Raw genomic sequence first — 21,970 nt, forward strand, 5'->3', positions numbered from 1 at the left:
TGGAACTTGTTCCAATATGAAACATCTTCTTAGTAATAAGATAGTTAGAACTAGTATATTATATGTATTATTATTGAAGAACATATTTATTCTTTCATTATTTTTATACATATACCTTAAAACATTAGTTGTTTTCTTTAACCTATTTGTATAGTAGTTATTGTCTTACCATCTAAGGAATTTTTAGAATATAACTCAAAGCAAATAATCTATTACCAAATTAAACAAATGTATATTTTTTATTCTCTATAACAAGTTTTTAAGATCTTCACGGTAATAATCCTTCGTTTTAATTTATGGCATTTCGATCACTTTATTTTAATTTATGTCATTTTTAATGAAATCGAATATGAGTCGTTTTGCTGTTTAGGGAGACTTTCCACTTAAATTACTATCAAAAGCATGACAAGTCAAAGATCAAAAATCACATTACAAGAATCTCCACAAAAATTCATTCCTCCAGTTGAATGATGATTATGAAATTACAAGAATGTATTAATGCATTTGTAGGATTTTACAAAAGGGTCTCACATGGCTTGAATTATTTGTAATTAAGAGTCAAAATTGTAAAGACATGATTGATACTCATTGAAAAAAAATATGAAATAATATAAGAAGACTAAATAATTCGAGGTCAAAATAATCATGTCAATATAAATATAAAAAGAAAAAGAATTGATATAGTAGTTATATAAATTAAAACTTAAAATATCATCAACAAGTCGTTGTAGTATAGTGGTAAGTATTCCCGCCTGTCACGCGGGTGACCCGGGTTCGATCCCCGGCAACGGCGTTAAATTTTTGTTTTTAAGCTAAATTTTATAGCACCTTGTGAGTTGTATGTACAATGATAAGTCATTTAGGATAGATGACAATGTTAACTTTTGCTAAAGTTTCTATGACTTGTTTGAAGACATTTGAAATTTAGACAATTATAATGAAAACCCCATCTATTCTTGGTTTATTCACAACATATTTGATGAAATATGACTAAAATTTATGATTCTTACATACCAAAAATGAATTTATATGCATATTATTACTATGGTTAATTTATAAGAATGTGACAATGAACAATGTTAACTTTTGCTCAAGTTTCTATGACTTGGTTGAAGACATTTGAAATTAAGACAATTATAATGAAAACCCCATCCATTCTTGGTTTATTCACAACATATTTGATGAAATATGACTAAAATTTATGATTCTTATATACCAAAAATGAATTTATATGCATATTATTACTAAGGTTTATAAGAATGTGACAATGAACACAAGACCACACAACAAAACTCAATATCTTCAACTCCTATTCATAATAATGATATTTAAATGCCTCTTAGAAGAATTGAAGGATCCAACATTAATTGGATCTAAAATTAATTTTGTGAAAGAACATTGGCTAACAAAGATAAATAGTTTGATGTTTTTTGAGTATATATTTAAAGGTTTACACATTTTTTTAAATCATTTATATTTCAAATAAAAATATCTCTAGAATCTAAAGTAGAAATAAGACACGGTTAGTTATATTATTTTAAAACAAGTTAAATGTTATTATTTTGGGTTCAATATACAACCTATTTATTATTATTTGTGGAAGAGTTTTCAAAATCCGTACAGATTCATTATGTAATTGATTTTTTGATAAGTTTTTGAACACAATCGAGTAGAGTCAAAAGTCTAGAATATAGTCTAGTATATTCTATGCTTATTTCTATATGACACAGTTAAGGACATCTTTCGTCATCAATCTTATTATTTAGAAATTTTTCTATAACAGAATTTAGTTTTTGTAAGATGCAAACAAGTGTTCCCGTTTGAAGAAAATGTTATGTGTTGATAATAAATTGATAGTTTTTTATGGGACATTGCTACAATTTGTTCGCTAAGATGATTTAATATGATTTTTGTTGAGAAAAGTTTGGGAGTCAAAAACTTTATCCAAAATCTTGTTCTTTTGATGAATCTCTATTCACAGTATAATTTTACGAAAAATATTGTATTATGGTAGGTCGTATGTGTCACGAAAAGTTTGAATCGACAACTCACTTACTTTTGTTTTTGTTAAATATTGACTAATATATGAAAGGTCTTTTGTGAAGTATTACTAAGATTCACTAGATGATGTCTGAATTTTTGAATAATTGTTGAGAAGTTTGGATTGAAACGACTGATATGTCAAGCCTACGTATTTGTGTTATCATTATGATTGTTTTCTAGTAGAGTTTTTAATCGAAGAAAATCGTTGAACTTTCAATTATTGTAGTTATTCGATATATATCATTCATAATATTATTATTATGACGTTTTTTAAGATTCGTTTCAAAAGTAAGTGTAGTCGATCAGGGAGTTAATATTCTTCTTAATATTTTTTTTATCTTAAATGATTATATCATAACCAATTGAATAACATTATTGTATTATATCTTTTTTTATTGTAATGTTTTATTTTAAATGATTATATCATTTTTAATATATATAAATTGTTTTAAAAAAATATATATATTTTTTTAAATGATAATAACATTAAATATTACTTTATTTAATATTAATGTTTTTTTATTTTTTTTAATTTAATCTCAGTATAAAATTATAAATGTCTAAATAATTCAATATCTCTTTTTTTTAATCAAATAATTAATTAAAACAACTAAATATGATTATTTTATTTTTCTTATAATATCTAAAAATATTAAAACTTATGTTAAAATAATAATTTAAAATATTAATTCAATTGTTAAAATATTAAAACTTTATTGGAGCTAGTTTGATATGAGTTTTTTTTGGATTTTATGTAATTTTTATAAAAAAAAATTCCATCACATCATTATTCTAACCATTAAAATACTTATTTTATTATTTTATTAAGTAAAAATACTTTTTTTTTTTATATTTACAAAATTTTAATTTTAAATATTAAAAATATTATAATTACTAAACCAATTAAAAACTCAAATAATCCAAAAATATTAATAACCTAACATAAAATAAATATATATATATATATAATAATAATGTTTAACAAGAAAATTTTGGAGATTTATTATACATGAATCAATTCTTATAATTTATATTAATTATCTTTCCTAAATTGTTATATATAAAGAAAGTAGGTAAAATAGATTATATCCTCCTGACTAATATATATATTTTTCACTTATTAATATAATTTTTTATTTACTCTATTATAAATATTATATATATATATATAATTTTATTTTCAGATATAATTTGTTTATATAGATAAAAATATTATTCAAATTTATTATCTGCTTTAATTAATTTATATACTTTCTCTCCCAATATATATAAATATATATATATATATATATATAATTTTTCATTACTAATTAAATTTATTTTTTAGTTATAATTATTTTTAAAAAACTCATTGGTATATAGTATATAATTTCTTTTATTTATTTATTTTTATTATATAAATATTATATATATAATAATTTTTCTATTTCTAAACATATAAAATATATATATTCAGATATAATTTTTTTAATTATATATTAAAATTTAAAATTAATAATTTATATATTTTTTATCTGAAATAGATTTTTATATAGTATATATTTTATATTTTTTTTATCTATTGTATATATAATTATATAAAATATTTATATTTTATTACTATGATGGAGGTCGCCTTTGATTTTCCTCAGGTGTAGAATTATAGAGTCAGGTTCATCCAGCTATTCAGGTGTAGAATTATAGAGTCAGGTTCATCCAGCTATTCGATCACAAGATATAAATATTAAAATGATAAAAGTGAAAAAATAATTAATTAAGAAAAAAAATAATATTTTAATTATATATATATATATATTTATATTTAAGTATATATATAAAATAAAATAAAATAAAAATTAAGATAAGATAAGAAAGAAAATAAAAATTATTCTTTATTATTATTGATTTTATATAAATATTTTATTCTCTTTATATGTATATATATTATTATAAAAAATAAAAATATTTTTAATAATAAATTTATATAATATATTAAGAAAAAATTAAGATAATAAATTTTATTATTTTTTATTTATATAAATTTTCAAATAAATCTAAATTATTTTGAAATAACCCCATATCAAATCATATTTATTAGAGTTTATATTAGAGTTTTTAGGTGAATATATATATATATATATAATTCTGGAACCTGATCGATGGATTCTTTCAGGTTTATATCCGGTGCTTGTGATATATTTCTAATATAAATATATTAAAATGAAGAGGACTAATTAATAAAAAAAATTAAAATTTTAGTTATATGTATAAAATAAAATAAAAATTAAGAGGAAAGAAAAATAGTTATGATTATTAATTTTATATAAATATTTTATTCTTTTATTATATATTAAAAGAATGGAAATAAAAATTATTTTTATAAATAAATTTATATAGTATACTGAGAAAAAAAATAGGATAAAAAATTTAATTATTTTTATTATGTTATAAAATGTTATATATATATATCATTAATTAGTGGGAAAAATATATATATATATATATATTTATAAGGCAAAGATAAATTTGGAAGACTTAAACGTAACACATTACACGGCGGCGGTGAAACAATGTCGACGAGCAACAACCCATCACAACTCCTTCCATCCGGTGCTTGTGCTCTCCTCTCTTTCAAATTCTTCTTATTTATTGAAAAAAGCATAGATCTTTGTAGTTTGGTACTAAGATTTCTCCCTTTTTGTTTTCTCAAAACCCTAAACCCTAAAAAAAGTTGTATCTGGTTTTCCTTCTTTCACATGTTCAGGCAGGAGTTATCTGTGTTCGTTCTTCTTTTATCTGTTGAATCAAGTTCTGACTGAATTAGGGTTTTGCAGAGCTGATTGATCGTTGTATTGGGTCGAAGATATGGGTTATAATGAAGGGAGACAAAGAGCTTGTTGGAACACTCAAAGGATTCGATGTTTATGTCAATATGGTTCTTGAAGATGTCACTGAATAGTAAGTAATCACCCTTTTCCCCCTATACCCATTTAGTAAACATAACTTGTTTACCATACTAGTTCATATCCTAAGATGCTAAAGTCTTAGGTTTCGATTTTCACTAAGAACACATTGATCCCCAAGTGTTGGGTATGACAGTGATATGTAATGTTACCATCCTACAGGGAATCAACATGGTTCATATCCTAACAGGGTTGTAATCTTAGGTTCGATTTTCACTAAAAATCTCATCTGAATCCATACCCAGACTAGAAAACCATATCAAGGGTGTTTCCTTGTTGATGATAACTTGTTTTATGTTTGGTCTACTCAAATTTCTTCTCTTGTCATTAAGTTATGTTTTCCTTTGAGTGTATTTTGATTATACAAATTAATTTTGTTGTTTTTCAGTGAAATAACATCTGAAGGACGCCGGATCACAAAGCTTGATCAGATCTTGCTAAATGGTAACAACATTGCCATTGTAAGTGTAGAGTGGAATCCATTGATAAAATATATGAACCTCTGTCATTTTCTTTTGTCTGTCTAATCCGGTGATCTTGTTATTTGTTACAGTTGGTTCCTGGTGGCTCTCCCGACCCGGAATGAGATCCTTAGACGCCGTTTTTGAGGTGGTTTTATAGTCTAACCTTAGAGACGAAGAGGCAAAAACACAGTCTTTTGAAATATGTGTATCAATTTATTATAGGCATTATTGGATAATGAATCTGTTTTCTTTCTCAATGTATTTTCTTATGAATGTTTCCCGTTTTTAATGATTTTAAGATATTTTTGCTTAACACCTTCTTGTTCATGTCTAATGTTTCTTGTTGGCAAGCAAAAACCCGGCTTTTGTTCGCTTAGATTATTAGCATTAGTTATAAACCAGATACCATTTTGCAATATCAACACAATATACCCGCCTTGTTCAACTCGCCTTTTTTCGATTTGCCAATTTTATTAGTTTACAGATTTTGATTTGGCTCAAATTCAGCTTGTTATCTACCCAAATGAGCTTGTTTAAAAAAAATAGTTATGAGAAAATAGATAGGTAAGTTGATTTTGTTATAATTATGTTCCAATCAATGATGGTCTGCTGCTGATAACACACAAAATTACAACTACTGAAAGTGACTGATGTTGTAAGATATAAATGTTAAAAATGAATCATCAACTATAATAAAACTTACTACATACACCAGAAGTAGCATTTTTCATTGACACAACCTTACATACTATTATTTACAAAACTTACATATTCTCGGGTGCCCATAAAATCTCACGTCTTTCCTTTCTTCGGATGGAGTGCCATTGACATTAATCGTAACTTGTTTGCTACTTCTGTGAAAGAAGGTCTGGCAGCTGGATTAGGTGACCAGCAAGTTTCGATCAGCTCTTTCCATTCTCGATCGCACTCCTCAGTCATGGGAGGTCGAAGAGAGTTACTCACAATCCCACCTTCAATTTTTTGTATTCACAGTTAATAATGCCAACAAAAATTTAGTCTCACAAACAACAATGTTGCCAAAATAATATTGGTTGGTTCTAAAGCAGTATTTACTTTGTAAAACACAATCTGAATCAGATTACAGTTTTGAATTTTGTTTTCTTTAAACCAGAGTTTATTATGTTTCTAGATCGATCAGCCAAACCAAGTACTATTGGGGACAAGAATGGTTACCTATGATGGCACCAAAATGCATGTTTGCATAAGGTTCTTCACCAGTCATGATCTCCCACATTGTGATGGCAAATGAATATACATCAACCTGTTATAGATATAGTTAGGAAATAAGGCACAATGAGATTTCCGTATCGATCATTTCAGAATTTAAACCATAACCGACCTTCTCAGAGACCCGGTTAATGTTTCCATCTAGTAGCTCTGGAGCCATCCATGGCAATGTCCCACGCACACCACCAGACACGAGTGTATTTCTTTTAATCCTTGATAATCCAAAGTCTCCAACCTGAAAATCATACAACTAGTAAGCTCGTGAATATTCTCACAAAACTCAAGTTGTTATAAAAATAAATACCTTGCAAATTGGTCTTTGATGATCTCCCATATTGACTAGTAGATTTTCACATTTAAGATCGAAGTGAATGATATTTTTCATATGTAAGTATTCCATGCCAAAAGCAGCATCCATGGCAATCAGAAGCTTTTTACGTTTATCCAAAACTCTGCAAAAACAATTTCCAATATTATTTTAAACACTTCCTAATTCCCATGAGAGGTTTCTAAGGAACAGGCAGCAGCATTCCAGAGTTTATAAAATTACTTATGCTTCCTTATGAGTACATTTCGCAACGATCCATTCGACATATATTCAGTTACAGTAGCGAGTGTACCCCCGGGCCCATCGGGAACCACACCATAGAATGCTACCACATTTGGATGATGTAACTTTGAAAGAATATGAGCTTCCCTCCAGAAATCTTTGGCCTGCAAAAGAAGAAGGCAATGTTAAAAGAAATCTAGACTTATTTCTATGTAACCATAGAATGCTACCACATTTGGATGATGTAGCTTTGCAATTCATTATATATTCTTTACCCAAGTAACCTGATTTTCAGTAAACTACATCAAACAATGTTATTTGGAAATAACCACTTGGTTATTCAAATAACCCTAGATCAAACAAGGCCCTACACTACATACAAATATTCTTATTTTTTCTTATTATTATTAACATTTTGTAGCACTAATTTTACATGGCCTAATGGATGAGTTGTTCAAATCAGGTCGTGTGTTCAACACTTGGTAAACATTGTGTGTATTTATTATACTAAACATTTCAAAAAGAAAAGTTAAATAATAAGAGTGTATTGGTTTATTATTTGAGGACTCACCAGCCGTTCTTGCTCAGTTGAGCTCCCAGCGAAACAACTTTTCTTGATTCTCTTGATGGCAACATCAGTGCCCCTCCACTTACCATGGTAAACTGTCCCAAATGTACCAGAACCCAACTCTTGCAGCTCCTCAATATCAGCATACTTTATGATCTGTGATAAATTGAATTCAGAACATATCAATTATAGATTCAAGAAAGAATTTTTTTATTACATGCCCGAAAAAGTAGTATGATTGATTAACAAGATATTTTATATTATGGAAACTCATCAATTCTAAGATCATCAATAAATCCTGTTATAAACAAAAGATTAAAGTCTATCAAACCTGCAAACCATAGGCTCCTGCTTCCCTTTCAGCTAAGGCAGCATCACTGATAGATTCATCTTGTTCACCATTCCCACCTTTAACAAACTAAAAACAAGATGCAGCGATCATTTAGAATTCCCAGTAAAGCAAAATTCAAATAAGGAAACAGAATTACCTGAGGGTCAGATCCCAGGAAGCTTTCGGCATTAGTTCTTCTAGCAAATTTGTCTTCATCTACAGACTGTTCTTGTACAATCGGAACAACTGTGGATGAAGACGGGATTCCTGTAGGTAGTTGGCTTGTTACATCCTCAACTATAAGCTTGGGAGGGTTATTCTCACCTATAGACTTTGGCACGTCAAGATAGTCTCCTCTATATTCCAATTTTCCACCATCAAGGTTAGTAGGACTTTGAAACGGGTTTCCCTCATGGAGATATGCATTTTTATTGGACAAAGTAACAGATTCTTGGTGGAAGCCTGAAGAACGGTCATCAGTAAAAGGGTTCTTTAGGTGTGAGTTCAAACTAAGAAACTCGGGTTCATTATGTACAAATCCAGTGAGATTTGTCCGGTTTGCTTCTTCTGTATGTTCTCTAGGAGATCCACTGGAAACCTTCTGTCCTTTCACTACCCCTTTGTTTATCCCATCAGTGTCTTCTTTGGTAACTCTTTGGCCATCACCAAGAAGGTTAGATGTCTCCAATTGGTAAAAGTATTTATTTTGGTGAGCATTTTGTATAGCACTTTCATCTGCATCATATTGTTGTTGCTTCCAATCTTGATGCAAGTGAGGATTGTCTGTCCAATTCGACATACCCTGACTCCAATCTATATGTTCCTTATTGTGGCCAGATGGTCTTGACATATTTGAAATATAAGGAACCGATGCTTCAGCCTCGAAATTCGACAGATGTCTAGGAATCTTGGCATCACCGAGCTGAGGACCGGCTCTTTCATCGTGTTGCAGCTGTGGGTCGGAGATGGCATGAGGTAGTTTGTTTCCGGAGAGACCCACTTGAATGCCGAATCTGTGGAACTGACCCATTGAATCATCTGAAGGTAATTGTGTTTCGTTAAGGATGTGCCTACTTAGATCAATATCACTTTGACTATATAGACCAGATGATAGAAAGTCCTGGCTAGGATTATGGTTATGGTTATGAAATCGTGGTTCAGAATCTAATTGTTTGTGAAAGAGATGACTAGTTGGGTTAGATTCACCATACATTGTTTGGTCTATATAATAGTTGGGTTTTCTCCCACGATCATCAAACACAAGGTTGGAAGGTTTTGCTTCTCTATTATTTCTATGTGTGGCTGGAGAAAGAGGAGGAGATTGATTATAACCTTTAGATGGGATTTGGAGTGCAGACATTAATTGAGAGGCGGCTTGATTTGATCGCTTGAAATTTAGTCTTGGCGAGTTTGATCCTTCTCTAATCTCAGATGGATATAGCATACTAGGATTTTCTCTTTGAAGAGAACTCTGTCCACTCAAAGTCCTCTGTGGAGCCGTCTCAATGCTATTGACAGCATAAACATACTGACAATCGCTATCGTTGTTCTGTTGTGAAGATGTTCTTCCGTCAATAGAATCAGGACTCTCGCATTCGCCTGGTGTAATGAGGAATATCCTCAACCGTTGTGATGCTCTTGCCAAATCATGACATTCCTCCATCATATGATGAAGATCTTCATTTGATGAAACGGATATAAGTGCGTCAAGATCCTCACCAGGAAGTTCATACTTGATCATGTGCATTTGATTGCATATTGCAGATGTTTTCTTCACTAGATCGTTAAAACTCGAGTTTTCTCTTATAGAAATGATCTTCGTTTCACCTCCTACATACTTGAGTTTCCCGTCGCCAGGTCGTGCTAATATTCTTCCCCCGAAGCTGCACAACAGCTTGACCTTCCCCGAGAAAGACGAAACATCTGAAGTTAAAGATCCATGATCATGATCTCTTGGTGATCCTGACTGAGTAGCTGGAGTAGTTTGTTCAGTTCTTCCATAATCCCTGTAATATCTGTTTGTAATTTCAGAATGTGCAGATGAACCTGGCTCTAATTCTACACCAAGTCCATTACGATTGCTGCTGCTGTTTTCCGAATCTCTTCTTCTTATCCCTTGAATCACGGTAAGATCTTCGTAAGACAACGCCTGATTAAAACCACCGGCTCTCATGTGTTGTTGATGATGATTAAGTTCGTTAGGATTAGCCATAACAGGTGCTCGTCTTGGGAGAACACGATCACGGAGAAACTCTGTTGAGAATTCTTCTCCAGTTTGTAAAGATATGTTATGAACACCTTTATCAGAGAAGAAATCTTCAACTTGAGCGACATTCTGAGCAGCAGCAGCAAGATTATTCATGTATTTTTGGCTTGAAGTTCCAGGAACTTCATTTGCCATGACCAGGACGGTAATCGAATCCAATCCAATCCAATCCAAAATATACTATCTGTCTATCCTCAACCCTATTATTTCACACTATCTTGCAAATCCAGATGAAAGTAGTTTCTTAGATCAAACAAACATTTCTATCATTCATCCAAGAGAATTTTGATCCTTCCAAGAAGGATTTGGATCGAATTTTCTAAAAATGGTTCATAAATCGAAGAACCTGAGAATTGAAGGTGCATGCATCAATATCGATGTTTAAGAGAGATTATCGAGGAGATTTGAAGGTGCATGCATCAATACCTGTAATCAGACTCCCGTTCTTCTTCTCTCTTCTTCTTCTTCTTCTTCTGGTTGGATGATTTTGCAGAGCTGTAGGAGAGATGAAATCCCTGATGGAAACAAGGAAGACTCAAAAGATGAATTTCTGAATTTAGGTATTTTGTTTGTGAGGTGCAAATATGGCATCCGTTTTTTGGGGGCAAATTGGAGATGATGGCGTTGAGAGGGCGAAATTGCGCGAGAAAGGACCCAACTGTAACTGATTTATGAATCCATTTCCCTTTTTCAAATAATTCTTTCCAAATTACTACGAAAATTAAATGTCAGTCAAATCGTATTCGACAGTTTTTTTAAAGTATATATTTCGAAAAAATACTTAATTTAAAATATAAATAGTTCAAATTGGTATACCGTAGACAAATTATATCGTTATGATTTTTTTTTAATAAATACCAAACAGAAGGTATTTCATGTGGATCGAACTATGTACCCAAAGGTCGAGCTCAATTACATCGATCTTCACCGTTGGTTGATCGTCTTCGGATTTGACCTTGACGAATCTCCTTACCGCCCCTTATGTGAGGGAAGGGGGCTTTATTTTATGACCAACTCAGATTATTAGGAAATTTTATTTTCATACCGGGAAAGCTACTCATTAAAGCATTTTCTCTCTCGTCTCAAAATTGAAGCAAGCCTATACGGTTGATAAAATGTCTCCCCTTGAGTTTATTTGTTTTTTTGTTTAATATGGTATCGATAGCAATAGTTGTTTTCTTGTTTGTCAATCCCGATATCATGTCAATCCCGATGATATGATAAATTAATTAGAAAAACAAAAATGATACGTTAAAATAAAGATAACGAACTTTTTTTTGTCTCTTTCGAAAAAATATTAATAAAAAATACAACTTTATTTAGTTTAGAAGGCATTAATGAATGTATGTAACCATTTTATATAAATATTGAGCAAATGATGATATCATGTTTTGTCAAAATGATAAAAATAAACCAATTTTAAAATCTACTTGATAAAAAAATAATATATATATATATATATATATATATATATATATATATATATATATATTATTATTATATTAGTCCACCAGGTAAAAATCTTCCAATAATATAATCAATTTGTTTGTACATACATAGTGTAAGGAACAAGTAAGATCCTTTCAGCATCTAATTAAGTCATTTTGATTTTAATTAATTTTTAGTTATTTCAACATCTAATTAAACCATTTTGAATTTTAATTATAATTTTTAGTTTTTTTAAATAATCTTGTTAAACTTGAGTTAATAGGTGAAAAGATGTTAACATATCAATATTTAGTAAAATATTTTATTTGATAAATTAATTAATTTAATTAATGAATGTATATGTATAATATGATTCTTATTTTAAATAACCTCTTTCTAGTCAACTAATCAAAATAGATGATAAAACACTTAGTTTTTTTATGATTAGTTTATAAACCTATTTTTTTTAGATATGTGCATTTAATGAATAATAGTAGTTCATTATTTTAGTTATTTTTCATTACTCAAAACCAAACCGTATTTTTATTATTATTAAAAAAATAGTTTATGTAGTGGATTGTGTAAAGTATTATTTGTTATATTATTGTTTTTTAAATAAATTAATATAGGTCAAATATAAATTACTATATATCAAATTAAATTTATTCTTCTTTTCTTAAATAAATAAATTCATTTATATAATGTGAAGATACTGTTTTTTTACACTTTATTTAATAATTCAATCACAAAGAGTGGTGTAATTAATTAGACTATTCAAATATACACACTATCGTAACACAACTAAAATTATATTTTTTTTTAATGATTCATATTAATAATAATTATTATTGTTAAGTGGATATATACAAGTAATAAAACAAAAATAATATATAAAAATGAACAAAAATATTTAACCAAAAGATCGATTAACCCCGATTAGAATTATGCGCTCAGAACGCATATAAGAAAACTTCACAAAAGTAATGTTATGAAAGAAAATAATAGAACATTTGGAGGTGTTAAATGTATTCCGGTTAGACTTCAACTAAATAATCTAACACAAAACCACAAAAATATAATATCATTAATCACACAATCAAGAACACGTTTCTAAGTCTTTGTTAATTTTTTCTTTCTTTTTTATTATTTTTTTTCGAATGTTTTGATTTTTATAAATAAAAAAAATAGAATTCAATAAGATAGTTCAACATTTAAAATGTTGAGGGTGATTTCCAATAAATCAAATATTACGAGTTTGATTTTCACTTGAACGATTTTAAATTAAAAAATAAATTTAAAAATAAGTAAAATGTCCTTATTTGAATATTGACAAAATATTTTCCAAACAAAGCAGCATGAATTCAACAACGAAAATCAACAAACAAGTTGCATTTATTCTCTAATAAGATTTAACAAAATTGTGTTGCATAACAAAATTAAGAATTACAAAAAATACTTTGGGCCTTTTCTTTAAACTAGAAAATAAAAAATTCGGTCTATTGTTTTCATTGAGGTTTTCCCAAATGGACACCATTTGAGGACATTATTAAATTTACTATATAAACTAGTGTTTTATGAAGAAAATATATCATGGATCATGGACTTGAGGGAAGATAATGTGTCGCATATCAAAGCAATTGTCGTTCATTTTGTTGACCTTTAGATTTACTTGAGTCATCGGATTGGTGCTTTCGGGCATACTCTCATCTTCGGTAATTGAATCGTCGCATGTCGATAACATGGCCACGACTGCGGAGAGTTGGACACCCAAATTTCCGGGGTCCTTATCATCCAAGGCCTTAAGGGCATCTCTATAGTCATCCAATGCCGACTTGTATGAATCTGCGCACCCTTTCAAGCGTTCTGCGGCAGCCTTATCTTTATCTTTTTTTTCATTCGCTAACTTCTTAGCCAGCGCAACCCCGTCCTCAATAGCGTGCATTGCTGCAGTTGCCTATCGAATAAAAAAAATGTATATATCTTAGAAAATTAATATCAAATACACAAAAGGATAATGTACATATTTTAGAATCTTGGAAATAATTTTCATGTTGTGATGTACTAAATTTTGTACAAATGTCCTTAAACAATTCTCAATTTTTAATATTTCATGATACCTGCATGCGAAAGACAGCATTAGCATCGGTTTTTCCATCGAGATATGGTGTGATGGAAGTTGAACAAACACCCGGGTTTGTTGTTTTGTCGCATATATTCTTAATAAGTGGATGAAGATTATTAGTATCCGCAAATGCTATAGAAGAGATCGATATAAGAATGAAGCTAGAGATCAAGATCATGAAGTCATTTCTTAGTCCCATTTTAGGTGTCATTTCTTGCCTTTTAGGGCCAATAATAATAATAACAAACAATTTGATACAATATTTAAGGGAAAGAAGGAAAATGAGAGAAAGTTTGTATGAGGCCAATTTTATAGTATGTGTAGTATTGGTTATACATAAAAATAGGATTAATTTGTGGCAATCACATCTTTGTCTAAAGGAGACTTTCTATATTTACCCTCTTCATAATTTCATTCATTATTTAAATTTTATTTCTTCTTATAAATAATAGAATACTTAATTACTATCCCACTTATTAATTAATTGCTCTTTAGAATGATTATTATAATGTTTTCGTATCATAAACGTCACTTGGAAGCAATCGAGGGACATTTGGACGAGTAAACCAAGAATGAAACAATATATATTATAGTTAAATGGTTAGATTGTTTATTTCTTTTGCGTTACTCGAAAAAATAAAAAATAATAAAAGTTGTGTACCAATTAAGTTAAAGGGACACATGCATATTAAGGCAAATGCCTTTTTATGGTGTTTTAATCAAGACCATAAGTTTATAAAATAATTTTATTGGTGCAAGGATATAGAAATAAAATATTCTTAAATAAAAAACTTCATTAAGAGAATGAAATATTGCAAATTGATTTAATTAATCATGATGTAAAAGGTGAGAACAAAAGAATTATTTTGTTTAAATTAAAATATTTAGTTATAGAAAATAAAAAAAAATTAACTCATTCAAGTTGCACAAGAGATAAAAAGTCTCGAGTTTAATTGCTTGGAAGAAGTCGAAGTCGTGTTGATGTCATGTGTAGTTTAGCTTCCTAAATTGAACAATAAAATTAAACCAACAAAAATAAACAAGATAAAATCATTATTTACAGTTACAATAAACAAACTTTTATTGAGAATCGAATATAACTTACTTGAGAGTTGGATATGTAACTGTTATGAGAATAAAATTGAGATACAACAAACAGGATAAGACACAATGAACAGACAGACAACAACAATGAAATGTTCCTCAGATCTCATTGTCAAAAATAGCATCTGAAAGAAGACCAATTTACGACCAAGATCATGTTTCGTTCTTTCCATCCTACAGACATAAGACAATCCAAATGGGTTTCCGATTAATAAACAAAAGAAATGATATTTTCCAAATTAGCGGAATGCTGATAATGTATAATAAAACTCACCCTTGAAAAAAGGCGACAGAGTTCAGGCTGTCGAACAATGTAGATTTGATCATTATATTTGTGTTCCTTGTAAATGTCCTGATTCCTATGCCAAGTCCATAATGCATATGTTGAATTGATCACCTGTTCATATGCAACATATTAGAAATGAATGAAAGTCTCAACTTAATATAAAAAGAAACGCGAGCTTTAGTAGTATTATATATACCTCGAGTATTCCATGTCCAAAGCTGCTTTCTCTATAAGCACTCCATTCCGGTTGTTGACTCCAACAAAACTTACCTTTTGCAGAGCTAGAAGAGAAGTTCAAGTGGCAGACTCCTCCAAACTCTGGTACATTATCTCCAGGTGAAGGACACTTTCCAGGATCATCCGCATGATCCACATCAATTTCCTCGATATTTCCTCCATCTCCAACTGTAATGTAAACTGCCCCACACGGGTTTAAACTATAATTGTAGACTCTATTCATTCTTTCATAGGCATGAACCTGTATTAATGAAAAAACAAAATCAGGTTTTTGGAAAGTCCAAACGAATAAACAAAACTTAACCAATAGTGCTTTTACTAACATGGCCAGAAAAAACTATGTCGACACCATATTGATACAGAAGGTCTTCCATTTCCTGCCTCATACACTCGAATTCCTGATAATGTGAAGAATAACTATTGTACCAAGGCGGATGCCATGCAGCAACCAGCCAAGGCGTTAAACTGCGATCTACATTATGCAAATCTTCCTTTAGCCAAGCATATTGCGCACCTGAAATATAATTGTTTCCATAATTTAAGTTTTTTGAGTTATGTTTATTGTGTTTGAGCTCGATCAATAATTGGGAAGATTCATTTACCACTAGTGTTGTAATCAACATATGCACCCAACATGATGAAATGTACTCCTCCAGCTTGAAACGAGTAATAGAATTTGCTTTTTGATTTGGATTCTTTGGATGGAACAGAGAATCTTGACAAATATGACTTGAAAGTTATCCCACCAGCTTGAGGTTCAATCTCGTGATTTCCTTCTATAACCATCATAGGAACTCTGGATATTAGCGGTTCCATGAACCTGAAGAACAAGGCTTATTGTTAAGGATTGGCTAAAATTAAAAATGGAACCATAATCATTTTACTCTGAGTTTTACCTTCCCCATCCATCCCAGCGAGGCTGATATGTCTCTCTTATTGGTGCATCAGGGAAGGAGCATGAGAAACAAGGAGCTCCTTTGCCACCGGTTGTAAGGTATTGATTTGCATAACTCATATCTCCCACCATTAAAATGATTGAAGGGTCGTTTCTAGTCAGATGATCAATAGTTGTTGAAGAATTATGCGTCAAACCGAGATCTCCAACCACTGCAATTCGACGAGGATACGAATTGGGGCCAGGCAATGGTAATGTCTTAAAGAAGTACTCATTGCTCATGGCTGAAAGAGAACTATCTCCACATCTGTAGTAATATTTTCTCCCTGGTTCAAGCCCTGCAAGAAAACTATATCTTCTTCATCTTAGCTCCATGGAATTAACACGATTATGAAAACCCGTAAACAGAAGAGAGATTCATTCACCATCAATCATCACATGATGAACAATTCCAGACGTGTAATTCTGCAAACCCTTAAATGGATAGAGTTGGCTATAAACTAATGAATCTCCAGTCTTTTTCATAGTATACTCTCCACTTTCTTTCCCATACCAAACTTCACTAGCAACTGTTAAAGGGTTAAGCGGTGTGACATCTGAACCAATCTGAGCTTCCCCTGAAAACCACCATCACAAAACCAAAACCCTAGTTCACAAAGAAAGAACTTTCATGAATTTCATCAAACACAACAAGAACATGACTAAATACCTGTTACCCAAGAGACCCACATTGCAGTTGGCGAAGATATTGCCAGAGCAATCTGTTCTGGAAACATTGATGTCACGTTTCGCTTCAGCCTAGGATGATCCATGGGCAAATCGTTGCTGCCTCGACGAAGTGATGGATCGAAACGACGAGTGACTGGATCAAATGGGCCTTCTAACGTTGTGGGTATCCTTTGTTTAGTCGCCACAATGTTTGATGTGATCAAGAGAATCATTAGAGCTCCGCACAATCGAGGAGAGTTCATGATGCTCGTTTTGGGAAAAGATGGCAGGTTAACACAGGAAGAGAGAATTGTGAAGATGGCCCTTATGGGCTAATTACATTCCATTCCACCATGATGCAAGAAAGATAAACGAATATTCTAAGATACAACAGGATTACTGCCTTCCAACTTTCTAATAAGAGTTGTTAATTACGACACTATCAAACCACCCAACCGAATCAATCAATGAAAAACAAAACAATTATAAACTGATTGAATCCCATTTCAGAATTTCAGTCTCTCTAGTTAACTTAGTTAAGTTGAAAGTTTAAATAATAAAAGAGTGACTATAAGAGAAAAAAATTGTTTAGGTCTCAGGTAGAACTTAAATTTAATAGTAGAGAAATTTCATTTTTCAAGTAAATTTACGTTTTATCACATTATTTTCGACATCATTCATGACATCAAAACCGACCTTTTATAATGGATGAAATTGAATTGTTCAACCGTAAACTGACAAATGAAATTTTATAAAACACTTCAGCATTTTGGGATGATATTTTTGGAAAAAAACCACTTGAACAATTAATAATTGCTTAATAAAAAGAAATATGTTAAAACCTAACAAGTGAGTCAACAAAATGTCTTAATCTAGATTTTATGTTTATTCTTAATCAGAACACTTGTCTTGAGTTGTGATTGTGGAAGATCATGTCCCTAAAAATAAATTTATATCACAAATATGTTATTTAAATTTGAAAATTGAATGAACTTTCAACATTCTCAAACGATCCTGGTAAATCATTTCCATTGCTATCATCCTAACATTATATGAGGTTCGATATGGGAAGCCGACAAATTAATCGGAGAACTCATTGTTCTTTAGAAGATTTCCGTACACGTTAATTTTGTATTATTTGTGTGATTTTTTTCCCAAATATATGTCTATTTCATAATATAATTGCATGGATTTAAAAAAAAAAATTTAAATGAAGGACCTAACCACACGAAACTGTAGAATTACCAAATGTGTAAAAATCTTTTTTTTCAAACAAAATATTTGAAAATATTGTTGATACAATCTTATGTAGAAACAGGCTACAAGTTTATTTGATTGGGCTGGCAACTTCGGCCTGCTAATAGTATGACCCATTAACAATATATTTTTTATTTTATAAAATACATAGTTGAGTTTTAAGTTAGATTTCAAACAAATTTAAACTAAATATTTATGTAGCTCAAATTTGTTCCTTAATTTGTTCTTACAAGTTTGTATATACAAATTACTAACTATGCTCAGACAATGCTCGAATATGTAAGAAAGAACCAATTTTTTACTACCAAAAAAGCAAAAGAATTACAAGTTTTCTTTATGGTATAATGTCTATGCTTCTTTGAACATATAGGCAAAGAATCTAAATTTATTACCTAAACTAAATGCATAGGATCAAATATTACTTCTTATGTTTGTAAATAAATACTAGAAGTTACCCCATTATTAAAGTTTACATTTGTAAAACAATATTAGACAACCTTTCTAAATTAAATTCTAAAAATAGGTCATAGCAAAGAAAAAAAAACATAAAAGCTAAAAATAGGTGAGGATCTTCTAAACAAAAACTCAAACAATCAAAAACTTATTTATTTGAAAATATGGATAATCGTTACTAAAACTTTTAAGGGTAGTATAGAGACAACAAAGTTGAGAACGAAAGTAATGTCACGAATATAATGTGCTCTATCACTTGAACATGAGAGAGAAATAAAAAAAATCCTGAACATTACAATTTTCCCGAAAAATATATATATATTCTCTCCTGCACATGGCAACACAAAATCTCGCGAACATAAACATTTTCCAATATATATATATATCCTCCTCCCGAAAATTACCAAGTTCGGGACAAAAAAACTCTCGAAAATATTACTATGTTTGTGACAAAAATATCTCATAACATGACAATTTTGTTCAAATTTTTTCTTTCTCTCTCAAACATGGTATTTTTTTTTAAAGACAAATTCTTTTTATGTACGTTTGGCATGTCAAGTCAAGTCGTGGATTTGTGACCTACAATCGTATAACTTCTGTCCAATTTTTTTTTTTAACTTTTAATTAACATGGTAACTAGGAATTGTCTATGAATATGAAAAATAGTAATAAGAAATTATAGTTTGAAATAAAACCATAAAGAACAAGGGGTAATGGGAGCATTGAGGAACGACAACCCAAACATGGGAAAATATCCAAAAAAGAGCTCTCTCCGACGAGGACCACACCCACCACCTAGGGTTTAGGGTTTTTGGAAAGCTGCTGCACCGCCGTTTATCTTATTAATCTCTCTACTTTTAACTTAATTAATTATATAATTATAATTTGGTGGTGTATGTGTGGGGTCCTATTATTACATTTTGAGGAAATTTTGGGTTGGTTTCCCTTGTCACGTGCAAAGCCTCAAAATCAGGGACATGTTCTTTTTAATAAACAACAACCTTTGTCTCTCTATCTATTTTAAATCATCTCAATAAAACACAAATATCAAGTCAAGTTGAATTATTATCTTATACTACTTTATCATATTTGATGTTTTTTGTGAATGGATTTAATTCAAATATACTCAAATATCCAATATCAAACCAGCATAAACAAGTCATGTTTAATTTGAAAAATATTATTTAAAATGACTTGCTTAACTATTTTAAAAGTAATGAACTTGGTATTTAAATAATTTGGAATGAACTTGGTTATTTAAATAATTTGGATTATGTTGTGGTGATTTTAAAGAGTTTAGTAAAAATATTTATAAAAATATTTAATAGTATAATATATAATGATAAAATATATATTTTTTTAAATTAAGAATATTTTAATATTTTAATAATAAAATTAAGTGATATAATATACTAGATTGAGGGGTGAAATGATGTTTAAAAAAAAGTATACTCAAATAAAGAAGACTTATGTCTACCATCAAATGAAACAACAGATTAAGTATGTAAACTCGCAAACACACTTACAATTAAATTAGACCAGAATTTGTTTGTTCTGACGTGCTCGAACCCAAGAACTTAGGGTTAATATCCACTTCTTATTGCCGCTAGGCTAGAAAAGAGGATTTAAAGTAGGACAACGCATTAAGCATGTGAGCCCACAAACACACTTAACAATTAATCAAGACGCAAAATTTGTTGCTTGACGGGCTCGAACCCAGAACCTTAGGCCTTGTTCGGATTGGGGTTATTGTAATAACCTAGAAGGGGAAAATTGAGTAAGATCGGTGATGATTTGGAGGAGATGAGAATATTCTGATAAAATTACTAAAGGGTATTGATATATAATAATAAAATAATAAATAGTAATTTAAAATAAATTGGTATTTATTATTTTGGGTAATGAATTGAATGATGTGATTAATAAGATGTGGAGTGAAAAAATGTTGAGTAAGTTGGGTTATTTAAATAACCCAACCGAACAAGGCCTTGGTGTGAGAATAAACACTGACACTTCCTAACTATTTCTAACATTAAAGTATACAAGTCTTACAATCATTACATATTAAGTTGAAAAAAATTATATTACAAAGATTTGTACTTAACTTTCATTATTGAAAGAAAAAATAATTTTCAAAAATAATGTATATCTTATGTTACTTGTGTTTACATTTTCCAAATAAATAAAAATTTAGAATGACAATTGGATGATTTAAAAATTGGTAAACATATGGATCATAACCCCTCTTACGAGGAAACGGAACTCCACTTATATAATGCTATGCAGTTATGCATTACAAAGTACTTAATTTATGTGATTATTATAATTGATCCAACTGATCACATTTTTTTTTTTTTTTTAAGTTTCATTGACTTTTATTGATTTGCTTTTAATGCATTGAGGCATGGACCAGCATACAATTTTTATGAAAAATTGTATCTATATTCAAAATAATGTACATTGTTTAATTTATTTAATTAAAATTTTACACTCATCTATATAATAATATTATTATTATAACATATTCAAATATAATAGTATTTGGTCTTAAACTAATATGATTGATTATAAAGTATTTATTATGAGTTGTTCATCCTTATACCTACTCAATTCAAATCAAAACATCTTCGTGCATATAATTATTTTATAATAAAAATCATTGATTAAGATCCTTATATAATATTTATTTAAAATAATTGAATTAATCATATTCACACTCAAAATTTTTATTAATGTTACAATAATATTCAAAATATTATCGAATCGACCAGATAATTGATACAATAGATATATGTCGGATATAGAAATTTTAATCGGTCGATCTTAGGGTGAGACCTGCTAGACAACAAATTAGATTAATTGTTTTTATTAATCTAAATATAAAATTATTATATATTTTCAATATAACATACAATTAAAAAATAATTTATTTTTTCCTACAACATCCCAAACTTCGGGATAAATATTACTTACTTTATATAATTATATTTAAATTTTAAAAATAAAAAACTTACATGCTTACAATTTTTTTTCAAGTCAATTAAAATTTCAGTTTGTTAAGTTTCTTG

At 29.6% G+C, this 21,970-nt stretch overlaps 3 protein-coding genes and 1 non-coding gene across 4 annotated transcripts; 2 read left to right on the top strand and 2 right to left on the bottom strand.

Moving 5' to 3' along the window:
- The first annotated feature begins 721 nt into the window (after window positions 1-721).
- TRNAD-GUC lies at window positions 722-793 on the top strand. The gene has a single exon. It is a non-coding gene; the product is annotated as a tRNA-Asp (tRNA).
- Window positions 794-4,525: 3,732 nt separating this feature from the next.
- On the top strand, window positions 4,526-5,762 carry LOC124912446 (sm-like protein LSM5). The gene is made up of 4 exons (XM_047453066.1): window positions 4,526-4,632; window positions 4,857-4,980; window positions 5,374-5,446; window positions 5,539-5,762. The coding sequence occupies exons 1-4, from the start codon at window positions 4,593-4,595 to the stop codon at window positions 5,569-5,571; spliced, it is 270 nt and encodes an 89-aa protein (XP_047309022.1). The 5' UTR covers window positions 4,526-4,592; the 3' UTR covers window positions 5,572-5,762.
- A 354-nt stretch (window positions 5,763-6,116) lies between these two features.
- On the bottom strand, window positions 6,117-10,992 carry LOC124912669. The gene is made up of 9 exons (XM_047453314.1): window positions 10,839-10,992; window positions 8,304-10,758; window positions 8,147-8,233; window positions 7,819-7,971; window positions 7,248-7,411; window positions 7,002-7,149; window positions 6,810-6,932; window positions 6,644-6,731; window positions 6,117-6,420 (listed from the first exon to the last, which is right to left on the bottom strand). The coding sequence occupies exons 2-9, from the start codon at window positions 10,545-10,547 to the stop codon at window positions 6,242-6,244; spliced, it is 3,186 nt and encodes a 1,061-aa protein (XP_047309270.1). The 5' UTR covers window positions 10,548-10,758; window positions 10,839-10,992; the 3' UTR covers window positions 6,117-6,241.
- Window positions 10,993-15,056: 4,064 nt separating this feature from the next.
- LOC124911404 (purple acid phosphatase 23) lies at window positions 15,057-17,491 on the bottom strand. The gene is made up of 8 exons (XM_047451880.1): window positions 17,194-17,491; window positions 16,910-17,101; window positions 16,486-16,822; window positions 16,192-16,409; window positions 15,913-16,103; window positions 15,549-15,830; window positions 15,341-15,463; window positions 15,057-15,240 (listed from the first exon to the last, which is right to left on the bottom strand). The coding sequence occupies exons 1-8, from the start codon at window positions 17,453-17,455 to the stop codon at window positions 15,220-15,222; spliced, it is 1,626 nt and encodes a 541-aa protein (XP_047307836.1). The 5' UTR covers window positions 17,456-17,491; the 3' UTR covers window positions 15,057-15,219.
- Window positions 17,492-21,970: the final 4,479 nt, after the last annotated feature.

The sequence above is a fragment of the Impatiens glandulifera genome, chromosome 8 (genome assembly GCF_907164915.1).
Source record: "Impatiens glandulifera chromosome 8, dImpGla2.1, whole genome shotgun sequence".
Taxonomy (NCBI): Eukaryota; Viridiplantae; Streptophyta; class Magnoliopsida; order Ericales; family Balsaminaceae; genus Impatiens; species Impatiens glandulifera.